Genomic DNA, 24309 nt, shown 5'->3' with positions numbered 1-24309 from the left:
TGGAAGGCTGATGACATCTTGAACAAAAATAAACCGAATGGATCAGAATAAAACAAAATAAAAAAAAACACCTGGAAGTTAGAAAGCAGAAGGTAAACTCTAGCCAGTGCCAAAAGTATCATGGGAGAAATGGTAGGAGGTAAGATTGAGACTTTTTGAGTAAGACAGTGGGAAGCCGTCTAAGGTTTTTTAGCAAGACAGCTATATGATTAAGTGTGTGTTTCAGAAAACTAATATATGCATTGGGGAGAAACTAGAAATCAAGAGATTACTTAGAAAGTTAGTGTAGCAACCTAAGAGAGAAATGGAGAGAACCTAAAACGAGCCACACACCATGCAATTGCAGGGAATGGTGTACATGGTTAGAGTACAGACTCTTAAATCCCTTACAGGAACTATGTCTTGTCTACTGTTGTATTCAAGCTTTTTAAAAGTAGGCAGAATAACTAAGTGTTTCATAAATATTTACTCAATGCATAAATATACAGATGGGTGTTTCATGTATCTCTAAGATTCTTTGGTCCAATTTGAGTTTAGGTAATATGAACTTTCAGTACTCTCTTTCTGCAGTTGTATTTGCATTTCCTCTGTTAAGATTGCTTACAGCATTCCATTCACTGGTCAGCTTTTCCCATCTCCTGCATAGAAATAAATGAGATAGCCTTGGTTCTGTAGCCGTTTACAACCTCTGTATTGATAATTGGATTCTGCAATAGCATTTCTTATAAAATAGTTAATTGCTTTATACCAAGTATTGGCAAACCTTTTTTGTAAAGAGCCAGATAATTAATATTTTAGGGCTTTGTGGGCCATATGATCTCTGCTGAAACTGCCCAACTCTGCTGTTGTAGCATAAAAGCAGCCATAGACAATGTGTAAGCTAATGAGCATGGGTATGTTATAATAAAAATTTACTTACAAAAACAAGCAGTAGATTATATTTGACTCTGGGGTCACCATTTGCTAATACCTGCTTTATATTAAAATGTGAGTACTGTGAATCAAATTCCTTAATATGGTAATTTGGTGTCTGTTCGATTGCATGGTTAAGAACTAAAAATGTTTAACACTGTTATTTCAAAGTGAGAAAATATTAAAAATTGAAAATAAAAAGTCATTTGGATTTTGCACACTGTGAAAGCAGAAAAGATTGTGAATATTACATTACAGTGTTATCATTAATACATATGGGCTACAAAACCAATTTTTTACGTTATTGTGCATACAGAAAGTATTTTGGTTTTGCTTTTAAAAATATTTTATCAAAATTATGGATGTTGAGAAGAGCTAATATGATTCTGGGCCAAAAATAGTGGTGTTCAAAGTGAAATCCAAGTACCTATCATTGAGCTGTCTTGGATTATGCTTTTAATTTCTTTGAGTGGAATAACATTGCCTATGTCAATGTTTTTAAACAAAAATTTTCTCCTCCTTCCTCTTTCTCCCTTTACTCCTCTTTATTTTTTTTCTGTTTTTCTTCTTTTTCCTCATCCTCTGTTCTTTGTCTTAGGTGTTGAAACTTGGATTTTTCTCTTACTACTACAGCTAAGTTACCCTGATGCTAGGTATTTAATGATTCTCAAACAAGGCCTCTTCTTCATTCTGGTTCCTGTTCTGCTCTTACATCTGCTCTCTTGCTTCTCTAATCTACAATTCTTTATAATCATAATCTAACCATAATACATGAATTTAAAAAGGAAGTAAACAAAATATGCGGCACTTACTCCGTGTGATAGAGGGACTTGGATTCCTAAGTAATCTTTAGATGCATGCTTCCATGCTTTTCTAATAGTTTTTATTTTTTATTATTTTTTAATTGAGGTAAAATTAGTATATATTGTAGGAGTTTGAGCTATATATTATAATTCTGTATTTGTATACACTACAAAGCAATCACCACTATAAGTCTAGTGATCATTTATCACATTACAATTGAGACCTGTCACCCATTTTGCCAACCTCCTCAACCTCCATCCCTTCTGATAATCAGCATGTTCTCTATGAGTTTGTTTTTGTTTTCATTGGTTAATTTGTTTTATTTTTACATATATAAGTGAAATAATATGGCATTTGTCTTTCTTTATCTGACTTATTTCACTTAGCATAATACCCTAAAGGTCCATCCATGTTGTCACAAATGGATGTTATTTCTTGTCTCTTTGACAAAAGCCATTTTAACAGATCTGAGATGACATTCTCATTATGGCTTTGATTTGCATTTCCCTGATAACTAATGATACTGAAAATCTTTTCATGTGCCTGTCAGCCACCTCTATGTCATCCTTGGAAAAATGTCTATTTAGATCCTCCGTCCATTTTTAATGAGATTGTTTCTCCTCTAGGTGTTGAATTATATGAGTTCTTTATGTACTTTGGATATTAACTCCGTATATATGATGTGCACATATGTTCTTCCATTTAGCACCTTGCCTTTTGCTTTGTTGATGATTTTCTTTGCTATGTAGAAGTTTTTAGACTTAATGTAGTCCCATTTGTTTATTTTTGCTTTTGTTTCCATGCCTTCAGAGTCAGATCCAAAGAAACATTATTAAAACTAATGTCAAGGAGCTTACCATCTATGTTTTATTCCAGAAATTTTATGGCTTCATAAAATTGGCTTCTGAATTTTATGGCTTCTGAAGGACTTCAGACCTTACATTCAAGTCTTTAGTCAATTTTGAGTTAATTTTTGTGTATGGTTAAGATAGTGGTCCAGTTTCATTATTTGGTTTGTGGCTGTCCACTTTTCCCAATACCATTCATTGCAAACACTGTCCTTTTCCTATTGTGTATCTTTGACTTCTTTGTTATATATGAATTAAACATATATGTATAGGTTTATTTCTTGGCCTTGTACTCTGTTCCATTGATATTTGTGTCTGCTGCTTTTAAATGGAATGTTCTGTATATATCTGAGTCTAGCTGGTCTAATGTGTCATTTAAGGGTAATGTCTCCTTATTGATTTTATGTCTGGACATCTATATATTGATATAAGTGGCATATTAAAGTTCTCTACTATTATTGTATTGCTGTAAGTTTCTCTCTTTTGACTATTAATATTTGCTTTATGTATTTAAGTACTCCTTTGTTGGGTGAACATTTACCAATATTATATGTTTGTGTTGGACAGACCATGTTATGCCCTTGTCTTTTGTATAATTTATTTTAAAGTTTATTTTGTCTGATATAAGTATAACCTATACAAGCTTTTTTTTAACTTTCCATTTGCATCTTTTTTATCCCTTCACTTTTTTTTTTAATTTTTTAATGTTTATTTATTGTTGAGAGACAGAAGAGAGTACATATGAGCATGAGCATGTGCAAGGGAGGGACAGAGAGAGAGAGGGATGGAGGGAGAGAGAATCCCACGCAGGCTTCTGACACGGGGCTGGATGCCACCATGTTGAGATCATGACTTGAGCCACAATCAAGAGTTGGACACTTAACCAACTGAGCCACTCAGGCACCACCCCCTTAACTTTAATCTCTGTGTGTCCTTGGATCTGAAGTGAGACTCTTGCAAGCAAGACCCATGTTTTGTTTTTTGTTTGTGTTTGTTTCCATTCATCCACTTTGTGTCTTTTGATTGGAGAATTACTCCATTTACATTTAAAGAATTATTGATACGTATGTACTTATTGCCATACTCTTTGTGGTACTTATTGCCATACTCTCATACTCTCAGTTTGTTGATTGTTTTCTGGCCATTTTTATAATTTGTCTCTGTTCCTTTTTCCTTCATTTGCTCTCTTCACTTGTGGTTTGGTGATTTTATTTAGTGTTATATTTAAATTCCTTTCACATTTCTTTTGTGTGTCTACTATAGACTGTTGTTGATTTGTGATTACCGTGAGGTCCACATATAATACCATGGGTAGATGGATAGATGGATGGATTGATAGATAAATAGATATACACACATATATACAGTATATTTTAAGTTGATAGCATCTTAAGTTTGACACATTCTAAAATAACATTATTATTTCCCTTCTCTACCATGTGTTCTATTTTTTATATCATATTTTACATATTTTCATTTTGTGTATACCTTAACTGTTGTAGCTATAGTTAATTTTACTACTTTTGTCTTTTAAACTTCATATTAGCTTTATAAGTGGTGAAGCCTTTACCTTTACTATATATTTATATTTACCAATGAGACTTTTACTCTCATATGTTTTGTTGTTACTAGTTATTCCCTCTTCTTTTTAGCTTAGAGAAATCTCTTCAACATTTTTTGTAAGACCAGTTTGTTGGTGATGAACTTTTTTTTTTTTTTTTTTACTTTTTGCTTGTCTAAAAAATTCTATTTCTCTTTCAATTCCAAATAAGAACCTTGCCAGGTAAAGCATTTTTGGTTGGAATGTTGTTTGTTTGTTTTTCCTTTCAGTACTCTGAACATGTCATCCCACTCCCTTGTGTCCTATAAACTTTCTGCTAACAAATATGCTGATAATCTTAAGATTCCAGTATATGTAAGAATTTGTTCTTCTCTTGATGCTTTTGAGATTCTCTCTTCATCTTTAACTTTGGACATTTTAATTATAATGTATAATTATAATTTGGATCCCTTTTTGTTTATTTTATGTGGAACTCTTTGTGCTTCCTGGAACAGGATTCCTGATGCCTATTTTTCCCATATATTAGGAAAGTTTTCAACTATCATTTCCTTTTTTTTGTCAAGTTTTTATTTATATTCCAGTTAGTTAACATACAGTACAATATTAGTTTCAGGTGTAGAATCTAACTATTCATCACTTACATGCAATATCCAGCACTCACCACAACAAGTGCCCTCCTCATTACCCATCACACATTCAGTTCATCCCACCACCCATCTCCCCTCCAGTAACCCTCAGTTTTTTCTCTATAGTTGAGAGTCTGTTTTCTGGTTTGCTTCCTTTTCCCCCCTCCCCCATGTTCATCTGTTTTGTTTCTTAAATTTGACATGAGTGAAATCATATGGTATTTATCTTTCTCTGACTGAATTTCACTTAGCATCATACTCTCTAGCTCCAACCATGTCATCGTAAAATGACAAGATTTCATTCTTTTTATGCCTCAGTAATATCCCATTGTGTATATATATATACTTTATCTTCTTTATTCATTTATCAGTCAATGGACATTTTGGTTCTTTCCATAATTTGGCTGTTTTTGACAATGCTGCTATAAATCTTGAGGTGCACGTATCCCTTCCAATCAGTAATTTTGTATCCTTTGAGTAAATATATAGTTGTGCAATTGCTGGGTTGTAGAGTAGTTTTATTTTTAACTTTTTGAGGAGCCTCCATACTATTTTCAACAATAGCTGCACCAGTTTGCATTCCCACCAACAGTTCAAGAGAGTTTCCCTATCTTCACATCCTTGCCAATACCTGTTGTTTCTTGTGTTGTTGATTCTAGCCATTCTGACGGGTGTGAGGTGATATTTCACTGTAGTTTTGATTTGTATTACCCTGGTGATCAGTGATGTTGAGCATCTTTTCATGTGTCTCTCAGCCATCTGTATATCTTCACTGGAAAAATATCTGTTCATGTTTACTGCCCATTTTTAAGTGGATTATTTCTTTTTGGATGTTGGCTTTTATAAATTCTTTATATATTTTTCATGCTACCCTTTTGTCAGATATGTCATTTGCAAATATCTTCTTCCTTTCCAAAGGTTGCCTTTTTGTTTTGTTGATTGTTTTTTTCACTGCACAGAAGCTTTTTATCTTGATGAAGTCCCAATAGTTTATTTTTGCTTTTGTTTCCCTTGCCTCAGGAGAAGTTGCGATGGCCAATGTCAAACAGGTTACTGCCTGTGTTCTCCTCTAGAATTTTGGTGGTTTCCTGTCTCACATTTAGGTCTTTCATCTATTTTGAATTTATTTTTGTGTATGTTGTAAGAAAGTGGTCCAGTTTCATTCTTTTACATGTTGTTGTCCATATTTTCCAATATTTGTTGAAGAGACTGTCTTTTTCCCCATTGGATATTCTTTGCTGCTTTGTCAAAGATTAGTTGACCAAATAATTTTGGGTTCCTTTCTGGGTTTTCTATTCTGTTCTATTGATCTATGTGTCTGTTCTTGTGCCAGTACCTTACTGTTTTGATCAGTCATTATTAATTTAAATAAACTAACTACTACTCTTCTCTCTCTCTTCTCCTTCTAGGACCCCTATAATGAATATGTTATTCTGTTTGGTGTTTTTGAACAGGTCCCTTAACCTATCTTGACTTTTATTATTATTATTATTATTATTATTATTAATTATTATTATTTTCCTTTTTCCTCTACTGATTGGGTCATTTCCACTGCCTAGTCTTCTAGGTTGCTTATCCATTCTTCTACTTAATCTAGTTTTATGTTGAACTCCTCTAGTGTGTTTTTTATTTCAGCTATTTTATTGTTTTATAATGTCTGTGACTGCCTTGGGTACTGTGTTATTTTTCTATCCCTTTCTAACTATGTTCATCCATTCTCCAGAGTTCAGTGAGCATCTTTATGAACATTACTTTGAACTATTATCTGGTAGATTACTTACCTCTGCTACATTAAGATCTTCTTCTGGGGTTTTGTCTTATTCTTTTATTTGGGACATATTCCTCTGTCTCCTCATTTTGCTTGATCCTGTTTCTTTTTTTGTTTGTTTGTGTGTTTTGCTTTTTTGTTTTTGTTTTTGGTTTGTTTGTTTATTTGTTTTGTATGGGGTAAAATAGCTATCTTCCTTAGTCTTAAAGGAGTGAACTTGCATAGTAGATAAACTTAAGGTTCAAACTTCTTTTTTCCCTGTTGGTTGTTTCTCAGACCTTTGTGATTATTTAAGTAGCCTAATTCATTCTTCAGAGGTCCCAGTTGTTGAGGGTGTGCCAAGACCTGTCAGTGTTCTAAAGGGAGGAATCTTAGTGCATACTCTCAGACTAATTGTAAGCCAGATCCTCAGGCAGCAGCTTTTAAGGCGTGTAAATATAGTCTTATGGGTTCATAATCATAAACCACACTGACTTTCAAACTTGGGGGATCTGGGCAACAGTTGTAAAAATTATGGCTTTAGATATATGCATAATCTCTTCTCTGGGAGATACCACTAAGGTGTGAGTAGGAAAAGAGTGAGCACTAGTGTGGTGTTTCTCTATTTAGGTTCCCAGGGGCACCTCTGATCTCTGGATATGTTCAGACTGAAGCTACAGAACAAGAAAATAGGCCTTTTTCACACAAATCCTGAGGGAGTGTTTCAGTCTACTATTTATGCAGTGTCCTGTGGCTGGTAGCCTGTCAATGTCTGTTTCTCCAAATGTTTCATACCCATGAGGCCCAGAAATGTAACCCCTATCCACAAAACCAGATTCTCAAGTGCTGTCTTCTGTGAGGGCTGTACATACCTGCCAGCTGTGGTGAGATAGTCAGTGGCTACAGTACATGGGGGTGGAATGTTTGGCTGATCAGCTAGGTCTGAGCGGGTGGGCTGTGGCTATGGTGTGTGGGATCAGTGTAATCTGACTGAGCTAGCAGTGAGGGGTGAAGAGGTGAGAGGGATTGCAACAATGGCACCTGCTAGTTCTAGCAACAATAAGGCAGAAGGAAAATGCAAAATGGCACCTGCAAGAATCTCTGTCCTTAGAGAGGGTCTCATCATATCACTGCCTCTCTGACAGAGGGTTTAAGATTAACAAATAAGCTTCCTTTCATATGGTCTAAAAGCTTCAAACTGTTGCTTTAATGCTGGTTCCAGGCTGAGTGGGTTTGTGTGTCAGCCATTTAAGAGTGGATTTTCCATTCCCTATAGCACTATGATTTTCCTGGAAGTAAACCTATGGAAGTAAGACAGCTATGTTAGGGACTCATCTCTTCAATGCATTTGCCAACGGTTGGGTTGCCTGGTGTGGGACACAAACTACTCACTTTTCAGGGACAAGTTCTATAAATGAGATCCCTCCTGACTGTGGTTTGCAGTGCCTGGGGTGTGATTTCTTCTGAAACCATGTCTCTCTGTCTCCTACCAGTCTCAGTGTGGCCCTTTTATTCTTTGCTATGGAGGTGCTGTTTGGCTAGCTTTCAGGTCCTTTTCATAGGGAGTTGTTCTATATATGGCTGTAGATTTGTTGTGTTCATGGAAGGAGGTGAGTTCAGGATGCCTTTATGCCACCATCTTAAAATCTCTCCTTAATTGATTTTCTTAGGAAAATATTCCTGTGTCTTTCATTTCCATTTATTTTATTTGTTTGCTTGCTTTTAAAGTTTATTTATTTATTTTGAGATAGAGACAGAAAGAGATAGTGGTGGAGGGCAGAGAGAAAATCTCAAGCAGGCTCTGCATTGTCAACGCAGAGCCAATGTAGGGCTTAAACGCACAAACTCTGAGATTATGACCTGAACCCATACCAAGAGTCAGATGCCTAACTGACTGAGCCACCCAGGCAGCCTATTTATTTATTTTTAATCAAATTCAAACACATGGATTATTTTCATTACCTTAGGGAGGCTGCTAAATATTGACACAAGTCACATTGTGTATCAAGTACAGTTAATTTCTCATATCCTGTACAGTTTTATTATAATACATTGATTTTTATTCTTTGTGCTTTAAAAGAACTCTGGACAGTAGGTCCACTTGTTAGGAATATAAAATAGTTTGAATCAGAAGTTGGGATCAGAAGTTGTAACACTCTTCTGTCTTTAATTTAGTATCCTTATTCTACTAGATATGGTTTAGAAAAATAAGATTTAAAAGAAGAGTTATTGATCAGCTGAGATTAAAATCATATTCAAAAGGCATAATGCCAGGACAAGAAACACAAAAAGAATAAGACAGTGATATTGAACTATGAAATTTAATATTCCATCCTATATTTGAATATACTGTAACTTACTTATACAATAGAGTTTAGGTAATCTGTGTATGTGGAAGAAACGTCAATCTGTTAGTACCAAAACAAAAACAAAAAAAGAAGTAGATGTCTTAATAATGAAGGAAGATCAACATTTCTTCACTTAGGCCTCTGATTTTATAAAAAGGGTATGGCTTGAAGAAAGGAGATATATATATATATATATATATATATATATATATGGACCCAATTCCTGGATTATGGTTTACTTTAGTTTATTATAAACTAAATTGAATCATTATTCCTGTTTTGTTTTGTTTTGTTTTTTCTCAGACAAAATCCTTAAAAAACTCTTTGCTTCTAAGGCAATAGGATTCATACACTTCAACTTACAGAAAATTGAGGGAATTAACTTAGTTGTTATCTTTGAAGAGGAAAAATGTTTTTATTAATGTAATTGCTACATATGATTGTCTGTTATTGTCATATTAATCACCGCAGTAATGGGTGCTATATAGGAACTTCACTTTGAATCATTAAGTGAATAACCCTTGTCAACCTCAGAGGTTCCCTAATAGATATATATTTTTTCTTTTTCACTGTTAATATTTCACTGTGTAATTACAGCTACCAATCCCTGTGCAGCTAATGACGGCAAAGGCCCCTGCTCTCACATGTGTCTGATCAATCATAATAGGAGTGCTGCTTGTGCATGCCCCCACTTGATGAAGCTCTCCTCAGACAAGAAGACCTGCTATGGTAAATTTCTTGGAGTTCTCATCTAAAATTTAAATTGAATTCTCTCAAATTGTATTAGCATTAAGATTTTCCTCAAAGTGAGCCAAAAGATATTATTAATGTCCTTAAAAACATTTGAGGTAGTGCTATTTCCAGACTCTATTGATGATTCATCTACTTTGGGGAAGACTGACAAATTCTTTAAATATGTGATATACTGCACTTGGCTATTTATTACCTTATTCATTTTTTTCTTGCCGCTTTCTGATTTAGTGTGTTAGCAGAATTTATCTCTACAAAACAGGGAGATTTGTAAGTGAAAGTGCATTTTCAGAAAGTGATGATGTAGGTAACCCATGTAACAAAGAGGTACTCAATAGCTTTAATCTCTTCCTGCTCTTCTAAAGCTATTTTCACATCATTTTATAGGGGATTATCGACTTGAAGGGGTGAGAAGTGAAGTAAAATGGGTAACTTTGAAGTATTCCTAAAAAATATTTAAACAGCACGTTTAAACTAGAAAAAAATGATAATGAAATTTGTGAATGAAATCAGACTGTGGAGTTTTTCTGTTTTATTTTACTTTTAAGTAATTTTTATTTGCAGAGCAATTACTTTTAAGGACAGAAAAGAATATACTCACAAAATCTTCACTTAGGAATTTAGGTACATGTCGATTTAATTAATTTTATATAATCATAGCATATCTCAACAACAATAATCTCAAAGAGAGCAATGAAATAATAGAATATCTGTGACTTCTTCTATTTTATTTCCTATTTTATAAACTCTGTTCAAAAAAAATGCCTATGGAAGTAAAATGATGCAACATCACTCACAATGTTACTACAGATTTACAAAACTTTATAAGAAAGCATGCTTTAATATTATTTGAACCTGAATTTTGATAGGGAAAATGTGAACATGACTTTTAAGTCCATGCTTAATTTTGTTTTACTCAGAGATAGTATAGAAAAAATACTCTTTGATTTCTTCAAAAATCATTTAATGCAATGCATTATTGTTCCAAAATATACAAAGAACAAATATGGTTGTTTGACATTTGTAGAGGTCATGTGTTTTAGCAATTGTTTAAAATTCTAAGATCAAATTGCTGAGAATTTCCTGTCATTTCTAACAAAAGAAAAATAATGGCAAGGATTCTAAGTTGTTTTACATTTGTTTCTATTAAGTATTTTAATTTAAATAATAGATAAGTCATTCCTGCCCATCAAATCTTGATTATGATTTTCTGGTGGTAAAATTCTATTAAGTCATCAACAATTAATATTTTAAAATTTCTAGATTGCTTCAAACTCGGCAAACTTATAAGAGGAAAACACTTATTTCTGTTTCTTTTCTAGAAATGAAAAAATTTCTTCTATATGCAAGGCGTTCTGAAATCAGAGGAGTGGATATTGATAATCCATATTTTAACTTTATCACGGCCTTTACAGTCCCTGACATTGATGACGTTACTGTGATAGACTTTGACGCATCTGAAGAACGTTTATACTGGACAGATATTAAAACACAAACCATTAAGCGGGCTTTTATTAATGGAACTGGATTAGAAACTGTTATTTCAAGAGGTAAGAGTTTTGCAAAATACAACTTAAAAAATGTTACTCAATTTGTAATAATCACAAGTCTCTTTTTTATTCTTTTTTCTATTATCCAATTCTATGTTGTTAATTGAAAGTTGGAATTGATTATTCAGAGATTTAATAATATGCTATGTCTTAGCAACTGTAGAATGCTATAATTATGTTGCACATAGTACTCTAATAACTAGAAATTTAGTTTCACAGGAAAAAAAATTCAAAAGGGATCTCCTTAAAATTTACAGACTTCTAAACAAAAATATTTGAAGATTCCTTTCTGCTGATGGGGGAATTATAGTTAGGGCACACAGAAAATATAGGACTTTGGAAAGGACTGGGCTTCCCTCTCTGAATCAAGCTTATTATCAACTTATTTTGCATAAATTTCTACAGAACTAGACTCCACAAATAAGACTATTCATATCCACCTCCTGACCTAGCAGATGGAATCATAGGTTATTGGTAAATGTTGTTAACTTAGCCATTAAAAAAACAAGTAACTTCCCCAAAATGGAAAACATAGTTGAAGTGAAGTGGAACATACATGCAAATGCAGTGGTTAAACTCTAAATATTTAACATTGAATTATCCTAATCTTTTTTAAAATTTTGTTAAAGTGTGATTTCTTGGTCTGTTGTTGTTGTTGTTGTTGTTGTTACTTTAGTGTAACTTAATTGAGTATCTGCTCTTTTTCACTACTGCAAAACCAAACAAGACATTCCTGTTCAATTTCCTGCTCCATAAGCATGACAGAGTGATTTGGAAAAAATAGAAGAAAGGGTGATCAGTAATCCATATAGATATATCAAACTCTCATGTTTTGAAGCATACTAAAATTTTTAAATCAGGCCTTATTTGAACAAGGATCAATCCCTTAGTGAAAGCAATAAGAAGTACAGGTTTTAAATTCACTGGTTTTCAAGAGTTTTCCACATATCATACTTAGAAAGCTGGCTTGAGTACCACTAGTAGATCTGAGAGTATTTGACCACTGAAGTGCTTTTTTATTTATGCTAGCTCTTTATTCATCTAAGTTTAGTACTGTTAAGGCAACTTACATGAATTGGTTATAAGCTTTTTCAAATATTTATTTCAAACTTGCCATAAGAAAGGAGCCTTTCTAAAAAGGCTAATGCAAAGACTTCTTCTTTGTACAGGATTTTTTTTTTTTTTTACAGAGGTAAGATGGAATGATTGGATAACCACTGTTAGACTAGGTAATGGTCTTGAAAGATCAGTTAAACACCTTGAAAGATCAGTTGAAGGATATTAGGTGCTTCCCAAGACTGACTGTCAGGTGATCTTCTCATAAGAAATTCATCAATGTCTAACAGAAAATTGTTAAGCACTTTATCATGAATGAGAAATCCTTACCAAAAAGCTTTGTGAACTGTATGAAGTAAAAGACGTGATACCTCAGGAAAATATGGGGACAATTTTCTGTCTGTAATTATAGATTGATAGCCAGTAGTAATTTGGAGTTTGTCTTTGAGAAAATCTCAAAGACTTATTTTCATTTAAGAAACTCTATTTATAATTATTAACCAAAAATTGAGCCATGAAATTTTCTAACTAACAATTAATTCATATATTCATTAGGATCAGCAATCGTTAATTCGGTTATTTTGACAAATATTGGAAGACTTTATATAAGGTAAGAAATTGAAAGAGGATCAGTATTGACTGAGCATAGAACAAGAGGACCCACTATATACAGGTTGATCGAGGTAAAGAAATAAATAGAAACCGAATAATTCCAGCCTTTACAGGTTGTTGATTTTTATGCTAGTACTGAAAATAGTGAGAACTAAGGAAATGTTTTAAGGAGGGCACAGCTATATAGTTAGGTTTGCCTTTGGAAAAGATATTCTAGCTTTTAGATTTAGTAGAGAATTGAAGAGGTCTCAGGTAGGGGGTAGGTGGGCCATGGACTCTGGGAGACTAGTTTACTGGCTGCTATAGTGGCTTTAGTAAGAAGTGATAGAAACCTGGACTAGAAAGGAAACAATAGAGATCAAGAAATGTGGGAGAATTATAGAAATATCAAAGAGTGAAAATATAAAGGAACTTAATTGGATATGAAAGTTGAGGAATAGGCATTGTCAAGGATAAGTCCTTCATTTCTGGCTACCCTACAAGTTGAATGAAGTTGTGATTTCCTTTCTTCCAGAGTGAAACCTTGTTAAGGCCTGATTTATCTTTCCATTATTAGAAAGCTTGAGAGGAACTTTTGACAGTTCAGCTTGTGAGCTCATCAAAGTATCTCAAATCCTGCCAGTAATTGTACTTTATTTTATCCTTTCATCTTTTAGATTCCCTAAGAATGTCTGTCTGACCTTTCTCTTACTTCTTACATGTCAGCCTCTGTATTTTCTTACTTTGCTATCCTTCTTCTACTGGACTTTTTCTTGAGAGATGCTTTCTTTCCTTATCTTCCTTAGCCTAAGTCTAACGTGAAACTTGCTTCAAAAATCAGACTCTACATTTGTCTATTGCCCCAAGCAGACCATTTTTTTTTTTTTTTTTCAGAAAAACACTGAAGCTCTTTGGGTCAAGCCTTCATGAAGGGGTCTAGAAATAGTTTGCCTGTTTTGTCATTTTCCATATCCTGAAGTACTAAGCTATTCTTAATTTATGTACTACCTACAAGAGCTATTTGTTATATTGACTTGTACAAGGTACACTTAATTATAAGCATAAATACTAACACATGACTGTAGGCTCATTCATAGTATAAATTAACAAATATTTATTACCGTATGTATATTTGTCCCTTTCACAAAAACCAAAAATAATTTTATTCTAAGAAAAAGTAACTAACAATTCATGGCAAATGTTCTTGCTAGTGGTCTGTGGCCTGACTCTCTGGTGGTAATTAATTCTTATACTTGAGTCACTGCTTGGTCCAAATATTTTTCAATTATTTATACTTTCAGGTTTATTTTGCTGATGTGATAAATAATATCAGCTGCCATTAATGGGACAAGCACCATTATCTCATATAATCTTTCCAAACCTATAATTAAGAATTACTTTTGTTCTGCAGAGGAGAAAGCTTAAAGTCCTAAAAGCTAAAACTCTGTCTCAGAAATAAAATGAGGAAACAATGGGGGCACATTCATACTTAGGACTGTATGATTACAGCTCCCATCATCCTCATTACCCTACAATAAGAGAATTTGGGACTTCATCCCAAGTAGCTGGGTGTTGTCCTTTTATACTCATTTGCCTCTCCTGAGTGTTCATAATCTTACCCAGGATTATTGTACTATACTGGATACAAGATTGTCCCTCCCCCAGCTCTAAATAACATGACAAGAAATTCACTTGCAATTAACATAGGAAGAAAAAAAAAGAAGACATTAGTTAATACACCTTAAAGTTCCTTATACAGACCGGGAGTAAGACAGTTGAGTTTCACATTTGTATCTATTCCTCTTTCATCTATCATTTATTCTCCATACAGTGCTTTGAGGTCAGTGCTTTGAGGTAAATGTTACTTTTTGCTTTTAAAAATGAGGAGGCATTTACTTCAGGTTTGCCATGGTAGGAAATACCAGAGCTTTGTTACATCCTAATTGGATTTTGACTCTAAAGTTGTGCTATGTTTCCTCCTGAGAATCCCTTCCTTTTACAAATAAGGAACTTCAGCAAGTAGAGAGCAGAAACTTTATTGTAACCACATGGTTTGTACAAGTATTTCTTTCCAATGTTCACTGAATATACACTCAGCATACTCTGCAGAGTTCATTTAGTAGTACCTGGGTGAAGTATGGGGTCATTCCATCCCAGTGTCAACAGTTTTACTGGTTTTCTGAAATATGAGAAAAAGATTTTAGAAATACGTTGGCAGTTTTATTAGATTCCAAGCTACTGTCAATAAAATTTTGTTTTTTATTAGGAAAATCTCCTGGTGTGCCTCATTATTCTAAGGTAAAGTATAAATTTTTCATCTTTGGAAAATTAAGGACTCAACTTTGGGCAAATACAATTGATTCAGCAAAGTATTTTTTAGTACTAGAGTCATCTACCATCTGAATGAACTGGACTGTTAAGTTGAGTTAAGCAGATGCTAAAATGAACAAAAGGAAGATTAATATGAATTAGAAGTATATCTATTTATAAAGAACATTCTCTTACATGGTAGGAAATTATCATATAATCATATGCTTTTTTAACTACAAAAATATAAACCACTTCAAATGCCAACCTTTTGATCACATTGCTACTATATAAAATTTAATTCTCAATGATACTTTGAATCTAATTGGACCTATTTCAGAGTAGATTTCCATTATTATTTGAAATTGTTATCCACTTCTGCCAACAATTATTTTGTCAGTGAGTACTAACGATTCACTCATTCCCTCTATTTTGCAAAACACCATATTTAATATGGTAATAAAAATGCTTAGAAAAAAAAACTATTATGAAAATTGGTCCAGAGAGATTGAAAGAAATGAAAACAGGTCAGTAATAACAGTGAGATCTAGATTTTGGAACCAGGCCTTGAATTAAAGTAGAAAGTTTGGATAGGGAACATCTGTTGTTTTGCCTCTTTCTGAGTGGGATTTCAATTTTCACTTTCACCCAGGAAAGCCTTTTATGGAAGAATGTCAACATCTGTGATTTAAAAAAAAGAGAGAGAAAAGAAAAGAAACAAAGAAAGACAAAATCACACCTATAAATGCCATTCCATTGAGAACTATGTATCTACAGCAATGTGTGCTAATTGAGTCATACTTCCTATCTTTATTCTTTACCTTTTAGTTAGAAGAATAGAATTTTCTTTTATTTTTTCCCCATAAGCTTTATATATGTATGGATTCTATATGTGGAACATTAGATGAGTAGAAAGATGGCTTTATTTAGTTAAGACAGTTCATAACCTCAGGGAGCTTCATATCTGGTAAAAGAATGAGATATAAATAACTAACTAAAATATAAGGCTACATGAAATATAAAGTTTAATAAGGGTGTCAGGTACTTAGGAAATTAGCACAAGGAGTATTAAGTTATTATATGGAATTACCTAAGTAATTACCTAATTACCTTAGGAAGTAATATTCAAACTAGACCTTTGGGGAACCAGTAGCTTGATCAATCCAGGTTGAGATATCATGAGGTACAAAGCTCTGGACACTTTCCATGTAGAAAGGTGCAGGTAGTGAGCGGTAGCTAGACCTTCCAGAAGAATAACTTAGAAGGTTAATGTGACAGCACATCAGAGAAGGTCTTATGTCAGGATGAGCAGCAGTTTTGTATTTTTGTATTTTTTTCCCTAAAGGCAATGGGAAATCACTGAAAATTTTTATAGATGTTTATAGGTGGTTCAGACCCTTTTGAAGATAAATCAGATAGAAATCTGAAATATTGAAAAATGATAAATTATAGATAAGAATACAGCTAGAGGGGCACCTGTGTGGTTTAGTCAGTTAAGCATCAGTGTCTTGATCTCGACTCAGGTCATGATCTCATGGTCGTAGAATCAAAACCCATATCCTACTCCACACTAACAATGCAGAGCCTGCTTGGGATTTCTCTCTCTCTCTCTCTCTCTCTCTCTCTCTCTCTCTCTCTTTCTCTCTCTTTCTCTCTCTTTCTCTCACACACAAACACACACAAAATAAATAAAAAAATTACAGCTAGGAACTTAAGAAATGTTCTAAATCTAGAGTAAAAACTAGACTAGAACAATGAGAGGTATAAGAAGGTGACAGACACCAAGCGTGTGGTAGATATAAAAGTAATTGAACCTGATGACTGGGAGAGAGGTGAAGTTAACCAGATAATTGGAAAGATATTGGAGACATTGATCTAGATGAAAATAAAGGAGACAGCCTTACTTTAAACATTTTCCCAAATCAGCAGCATATCTAAAATACAAATAATTATAGGTTTAGGAGATTGAGATGTATATTCTCTAGGAAAAACAACAACAACATAGGTTTGGGATACATACATATGTGTTAAACCTAAAACAAACAAACAAACAAACAAAACAAGACAATGATAAACACTAAATTATTCAGAGTTGAAGAAGCATAAAATTAGTGAGGGTGTACATAGAAGGCTCCTAAAGTGTTTTGTAATATTCTCTTTCTTAGGCTGTTTCTTAATTTGCATACCATGTATTAAATATGGTAATATATGTGTTTGTGTGTATATAGTTTCTCATAGTTGCAACAAATGGGATGTTTAATATTTACCAAGTTCCCTTGAGACAGCTTTCAAAGATATTACCAATTTGCTTTTATTTTAACATGGCCCCTTAGAACAGATATGTAATTGCCTAGAAGCTCATTTCAAATGAGTTTTGATTGGATATAACCATATCTTTCCTCAGAGAATTATGAGCATTGGGATCCCCTCCTTTTTTGAAGACATACATGATTTTGGGTAAAAGCCTAATTTAGGCCTACCTCCAAGATGCTGCTGTCAGCAAGTCCACCGCATAGGGGAAAGAAGGAAGGAAGGGAGGCATGGAGGGAGGGAGGGAGGAAGAGAGAAAAGAAAGAGAAAAAAAAGAAAAGAGAGAGAGAGAGAAAGAAAAAAATAAATTTCATAAGCAGAGAATTGACAACCATTGTGCTGTATTTATTTATTTTTTTCATTTGGATTTATCTACACCTCAATCAGTTTATGTGGTTACGCATTCCTCTTTCATCTAAGGCCTTTTTTTCTTTGATCATTTTTCTTTTTTCTGAATTATATCCTTTAATATTCCTTTAGTTTAGTGATAACCTAATATATTTTCTGAAAATATATTTATTTAGCTTTTGTTTTTGGAAGATATTTTTTAATCGTGGTAAAATACACATAAAATTTATCATCTTGACTCTTTTTAAGTATATAATTCAGTAGTTTTACGTACATTCACATTGTGAACCAATCATCAGAACTCCTTTCATCTTGTAAAACTGGAATTTATAGCTATTAAACAACAACTCCTGATACCCCCTCCTCCCAACACCAGGTAATTTTACTCCCCAAGTTTCCATCATTCTACTTCCTTTGTGAATTTAACTGCTCTAAATGCCTCTTAGAAGTGGAATCACACAGTATTTGTCTTTTTGTGAAGGGCTTATTTGACACAGCTTGATATTTTTAAGGTGTATCCATATTGTGGCAAGTGTCAGAATTTATTTTAAGGCTGAATAATATTCCATTTTATATATGTATCACAATTTTTATACATTCATCCGTTGATGCACATTTGGGTTATTTGTACCTTTTGGCTACTGTCAGTAATTCTGCTGTGACCATAAGTGTGTATTCAAGACCCTGCTTTCAATTTTGGGGAGTATATACCCAGATGTGGAACTTCTGGATTCTATGGTAATTCTATTTTTAATTTTTTGAGAAACTGCCATGCAGTTTCGCACAGAGGCTGCACCATGTTACATTCCTACCAACGTTATACAGAAAGGTCCCAATGTCTCTACAACCTTGTGAACATTTGGATGTTGTTGTTGTTATGTAGCCATCCTAATGGGTGTGAGGTGGTTTCTGATTGTGATTTTGATTTGCATTTCCCTAATGGTTAGTGATGTTGAACATCATTTCATGTTCTTCTTGGCCATTTATACATCTTCCCTGGACAAATGACTATTCCATTCCTTTACCCATTTTTTAAATAAATATTTTTGTTATTGTTGAGATGTAGCTGTAAAGATAATTTTGTTGAGTACAAATTTCAAGTTATTTTCTCTCAACCCTTTGCTGACAGATATTATTCCAACAACTTTTGCATTTTTTGTTGCTATTGAGAATCTCCATGTTTATCTAACTATCATTCTTTTTTTTGGTGTTGTGTCTTTTCTCTCGAGATGCTTTTAACATTTTTTCTCTGTCTTCATGGCATTGTTTTTATTTAGGCCTCTAGAGTCTGTTTTACTTCCTATGGGATGGTGTATTTTTATCAGCCCAGGGAGGAAAAGAAAACCTCAAATATTGTCTCTGACCATTTTCTCTAACCTAGCCTATTTCCTCCTTTGCAAAATTTGGTTAGATGTGCTAGACTTCATTCTAACCTCCAACTCATTTAATCTTCTTGTTTCTCTGTGTCGGCACTGGATAACTCCTTTAATTTGTCTTGTATCAATTCCTGAATTATATCTAAGCTGGTGATTAATTCACTTAATAAATTGTTTCTTTTTAATATTACTTTAAAAAATATTTATAAGTTATTTTTTGGTTATCATTTATGTCTTCCAAGGGTATTTTTAAAATAAATTATTGACTTATTATTTCAAAGCATATTTTTTTCTTTAAAATATTCCACTCATTTTTCTTTATTTCACACAACAATGTAGAAACAGGTAAGCTCTGGAGTTTTAAACCTATTGTTAAGTTTTCTCTTAATCCTTGCTCTTATGTTTCATTTCTCTGTGTGTGCTTTATTTTTGTGTTCTGATCTATTATGAGAATGAACTCAATCTAGGGAATTCTGAGGGCCTACATTGAGGAATATGTTTTCTTCCACAGAGGGTTTCAATTTGCTTCTGCTGGAGGGAAAGGGAGTCACAATAAACTGGAAATCGATTATATTTGATTTGTCCCCCATCCAACCAGACTAGTCATCTGTTGCCCCAGTATAAACTAATGCTTAAAGTTTTTGTTTATTTCTTTTGTTTTGTTTGGGTTAGGTTTGGTTTTGTTGAGTTTTGTTTTCTGTATTTAGAGAAAGGACAGCAAAAATAAGTTTTGTTTTTATTTTTAAATTATTTTCCTTTTTTTAAAAAAATTAAATATTTAAAAAGACAGAGAGAAAAAAGGGCAGAGAGAGGGTGATACAGAGAATCCCAAGTAGGCTCCACACTTTGAGCACAGAGCCCAGTTCAAGCCCAGGGCTTGAACACAGAAACTGCAAGATCATTACCTGAGCTGAAATCAAGAGTTGGATGTTTAACCAACTGAGCCACCCAGGCTCCCCTCAGTTATTCTCCTTTTTAAGCAAGCAGGGAGATTTATTTTTTTCCTATTCACCTGTATCATTGAGGATGTATACTCTTCTAATATAGCTGGTATTTTTCTCATTTAGCTTTCCTAGTCTTTATGCATTTAAGAACTGATCTGTATTGCACGGAACTAATGATCCGTGAATCTCTGGATTATAACTTGATTTGATTTCTCAACTTTTTGTCCCTATAGCTGCACCAGCCTCTGTGTTCCCATTTGCCTTCCTCTCTGGTTTTAGCTAACATACAAGTCTGTGTTAGCACTTAGAGACTTTCCTATCTGTCTTGTGATCTTGATAAATCATTTAAATGGTATAATTTACCATTTTTCAGAGAATATTATTGCAATAAAGGCTTTTCAAAAAAGGTAAAGGTCCCTCAATATAGAAAATTGAGTCCTCTGAGAAATTTGCTCAGAGGTCTTTGACTTACTTGAAAACAAGAGTTAAGAGTCAAAATAGTATTTTAACATTTTTATCAAGGAAAGAAAACGTTCATTAAACATGGCAGTTTTTATCCCACTCCACCCTTATGGTGAATTTGCCAGGTTTCTCTGAAAAACAAACAGACAAACAAACAAATAAAAAACAGACATGTGTTTAGTAATGGTCAAAAACTACAAAAGTTTTATTTTAGACTTAAAGTTGGTAATTAGAAACTCTAAATGGTGGGTAGAAAAAAGGTAAGGATAAAGAATGATAATTAATATTGGCTGAGTATATATTTGTATATGTACTCCTGAGAATGAACTTGAGGACCTTGTCTGATATTTCTAGCTCAGGTCACATATCCTTAAAATTATAGATTATATATATATATCATGAATTTATTAATCAATTCATTAAAAAATATTTATGTTGAAGCAATGTTGTATACATTTGGGGAGCAGCACTATAAAGATATATTAGCAAGGAATCTACCTGCAAGAAATATATATAAGAGTAGTAATATGTCAGGAAATAACCATCACATTAAGTACAAAGGGATTGACCAGATACAGTCCTGTTGTTAGGTAGATAGAGTCAAATTTTCTGGCTAGGACATAAAATTGATTAGGTTTTTGTGGTTGAAGGGTGATGTTGTCTATCTGCTTACTTACTTTTGTGTGGGATTCAGGTAGAAGGAAATGTAATAAGTTATGGATTCCAGGTAATGCCCTATAGGTTCAAAAGGTCAGGATAAGTCTGGAAATCTGAAAACACATCAGTATGACTGAAGTGTAAGGTAATTTGTTAAAAATAGTGGAAAAACAAAGTTGGGAAGGTAGTTATATTCAGATTATACAGGAAGCCAGGCTAAGGAATTTAGACATCACTTTCTGAGTGGTTGAAAGCTATTGAATATCTTTGGGACAAACAAAGGTCATGATGCAGAACTCTCCAGTCAGAAAAATAACCTGGCAGCAACTAAATCATTGGGTTGGATAAGGAAAAAGAATGGATGCTATTGCAATTTTAAAGACAGAAATAGATTTGAGAGGGCATGAACCATAGAACTGACAAGGACTAAATAGGTATTAATAGCTTACATTTGAATATGCTTTCCAATGTAGGAGTGCAATGTATTCTCTAGACCATATGATTAAGAGTCAATCAGAAATAAATAAAAGGATTTTGAGCAGCAGAAACAGCCAAAAAATAAAAACGAAAACCTTTGGAAAACATGTATTTTAGAGAAAATAAAAACATATTGTGTCATTTTTGCCAATACCAAGCAGTCCAGGGTAAAAAATGCAGAAAATATTAAGTCCTTGGATTGGCAAAATATCCTTCAACCCTGCATTAAACCGAATAAATAACATCATCTAACGTAATATTCCCAGCAATCCTATGTATTATCTGTAATTAGCCTCATTTTCCTGATAAGAATAGAGGCTGAAATTTAAGTGACTTGATTAAAGACAAAAAATAGGCACCCAACCTAGAACATGAAGCCAGGTGTTCTCATTATAGCAAGACTGTCTCTCAGCAACCAATTAAGTCCAGAGGGTGAAGGAGAAGAAGGAATAAATATCCTGGATGAGGCAAAATAAATAAGTATCAGACATGCCATGTTTAGCCTTACAGAGGTGTTGTAGTACTTTTTCTCAAGAAGAGGGATCCAGAGGAGGACAACTAAAAAGAAATTTCTAGTGTTGGATCAAAAAAAAAAATAAAGTTGACATTTGAGATTCACCAACTTACCAGTAAATTCATGATGAAAGGTAACTTGCAGAGGAAAGGTTGTTGATTAGAGGAGAATTAAAACATGGATGATACCTTCTAAGGGAGCTGTGATTAAAAGTTATTTAGAAATAATAAGAGCATTTTGAGCAGAAAGTAGGCTCTGTCGGGTTTGGAAAGACATACACGGACGCTGGAACCTACCAGGACAATACTGACAGTATAACAGACCTAGAACCACCAGGTCTCCATGTCCTATTTTGCTCTTTTAAATTTTGAAATAATTGCCAAATTTTACAAATCTGATGTTGTCACTTTCACATGAAAAATCCAGCGTTGTGGCATCTTTTAACAATGGTAAAAATGGAAGATTTAACAGTGTGGAGGGTTCAGCAACAGCTGCTCTGTGGTTCCAGCGGCGCTTGGGTTGGAACCACTGCTCTGGAGCAGTGCCTGGGAGCAAGTTAGAACTTGCCAAATGCCAGGCCCCTTCCCAGACCTACTGCATCAGAATCTTCCTCCTAACAGTCTCCAGGTGTCTTACAAGTTTGAGTAACACTAGTCTAAAGAGCTTTGGACATTCAGTATGCTTGAAAATAACAGAACTGTGTAAAATAAAGACAAAACCAGATTAGAGGATTCAAGTGCCACAGATTGGGGACTAAATGGGCCTACTTTATATGTTAATATGTTAAAAAGATTTTCTAGTAAATACCTGAAAAAGCTTTTATAGGATCCATCATTTTTAACACTTGATTTTAATTTGTTTCTAATTAAAGTATACAATTGTATTTAAGCCTAAATTCCATCCTTTTTTTAAAGATGCCTAATTAAATAATCAAGGAATAACAACCCAAATATTCATATTGGCAGCAATGAATTAATCGAAACTTAATTAGATGTTAGTAATTTCTGTAGAATCCACGTTGGAGGAATATTAAAAGGATTTTGTTTCTTTGCTCATATCTCAGTCCATTTCTGTTAATTATCTATTTTGCAAGATGTTCAACTCTGGTGATCTTGTTTTAGGAAAGTTGAATTGTTTTATTTCATTTCAGGAACAAATTGGCACTTTCAAACATAAAATAGCCCATTTGTTGACGGCCCACAAGTACTTTCTCCTGACTAGAAAGATGTGCTACCAACTGAAAAAGCTGTTACTCTAATTTGAATTTTGGTCACCTTGGACCATAAGACCGCTGCCTGTGTCTGCTCCTAAGTATTTACTAGTGAATCACTGAGTGTTAGTGTAATTTCAATGCTAATTGTTGCTTCAGGTTTTCAAATGGCTCAGCAGTAAGACATTAATGATTATTCATGCCTTAAGAAGGGCTGATAAGGGAATGAGATTACAATCTTGTACAATTTTAGCTAACAAATTAAATTGTAAATTAAATTTTCCTGAGACAGAAAATAACTTACTTTGGAAAGTCAAAAAGAATGAGAAACTTCATTCACTTTTAATTTTCTCTTTCCTGTTTTACAGATATTCAGAGTATCAGAGGGTTAGCAGTGGATTGGGTCTCACGGAATTTATATTGGGTTAGCTCTGAATTTGATGAAACACAAATTAATGTGGCACGACTAGATGGCTCTTTGAAAACCTCAATTATCCATGGAATCGATAAGCCACAGTGTCTTGCAGCTCACCCAGTCAGGGGGTAAAGTATGATTATTTTTTGTAAAGTTTTTCAAAAGTTTCACACATTTTTACCTTGATTTCATATAAAAACTGTATTTAATTCAGAGGAATTATTAGCCATACGGTAAAAAAAGTGAATATGAAAATTGTAAAAGAGATCCCTGCTTAGAGATTTCTGGTATCTGCATAAAATCAGGTTTTTATATATTATTATAACATTTTATTAATTTATGTTTCTAAGGAGTAACAGTTCAGAATAAAAAAAGAAAAAAAGGTACAAGGAAAAGTCATTGATTTCATTTCAAATACCAGTTATTAGTAACATATTTACTGCATGCTGATGTTACAGTAACTGCTAAGTAGCTCAAATTCTCCCACCTTCTGGCT

At 33.6% G+C, this 24309-nt stretch overlaps 1 protein-coding gene across 1 annotated transcript in view; it reads left to right on the top strand.

Moving 5' to 3' along the window:
- The window catches only part of LRP1B (LDL receptor related protein 1B), a 1866249-nt gene that overhangs the window by 1277115 nt on the left and 564825 nt on the right, over nucleotides 1–24309 (top strand). Inside the window, exons 28-30 of the mRNA XM_042994392.1 lie at nucleotides 9444–9575; nucleotides 10919–11146; nucleotides 23767–23941. Coding sequence (XP_042850326.1) covers nucleotides 9444–9575; nucleotides 10919–11146; nucleotides 23767–23941 — 535 coding nt within the window. The remainder of the gene's footprint in view (nucleotides 1–9443; nucleotides 9576–10918; nucleotides 11147–23766; nucleotides 23942–24309) is intronic.

Source organism: Panthera tigris, chromosome C1 (genome assembly GCF_018350195.1).
Source record: "Panthera tigris isolate Pti1 chromosome C1, P.tigris_Pti1_mat1.1, whole genome shotgun sequence".
NCBI classification, from domain to species: domain Eukaryota; kingdom Metazoa; phylum Chordata; class Mammalia; order Carnivora; family Felidae; genus Panthera; species Panthera tigris.
The sequence above is the reverse complement of the archived record's forward strand: the minus strand, read 5'-3'. Positions and strand labels throughout refer to the sequence as shown.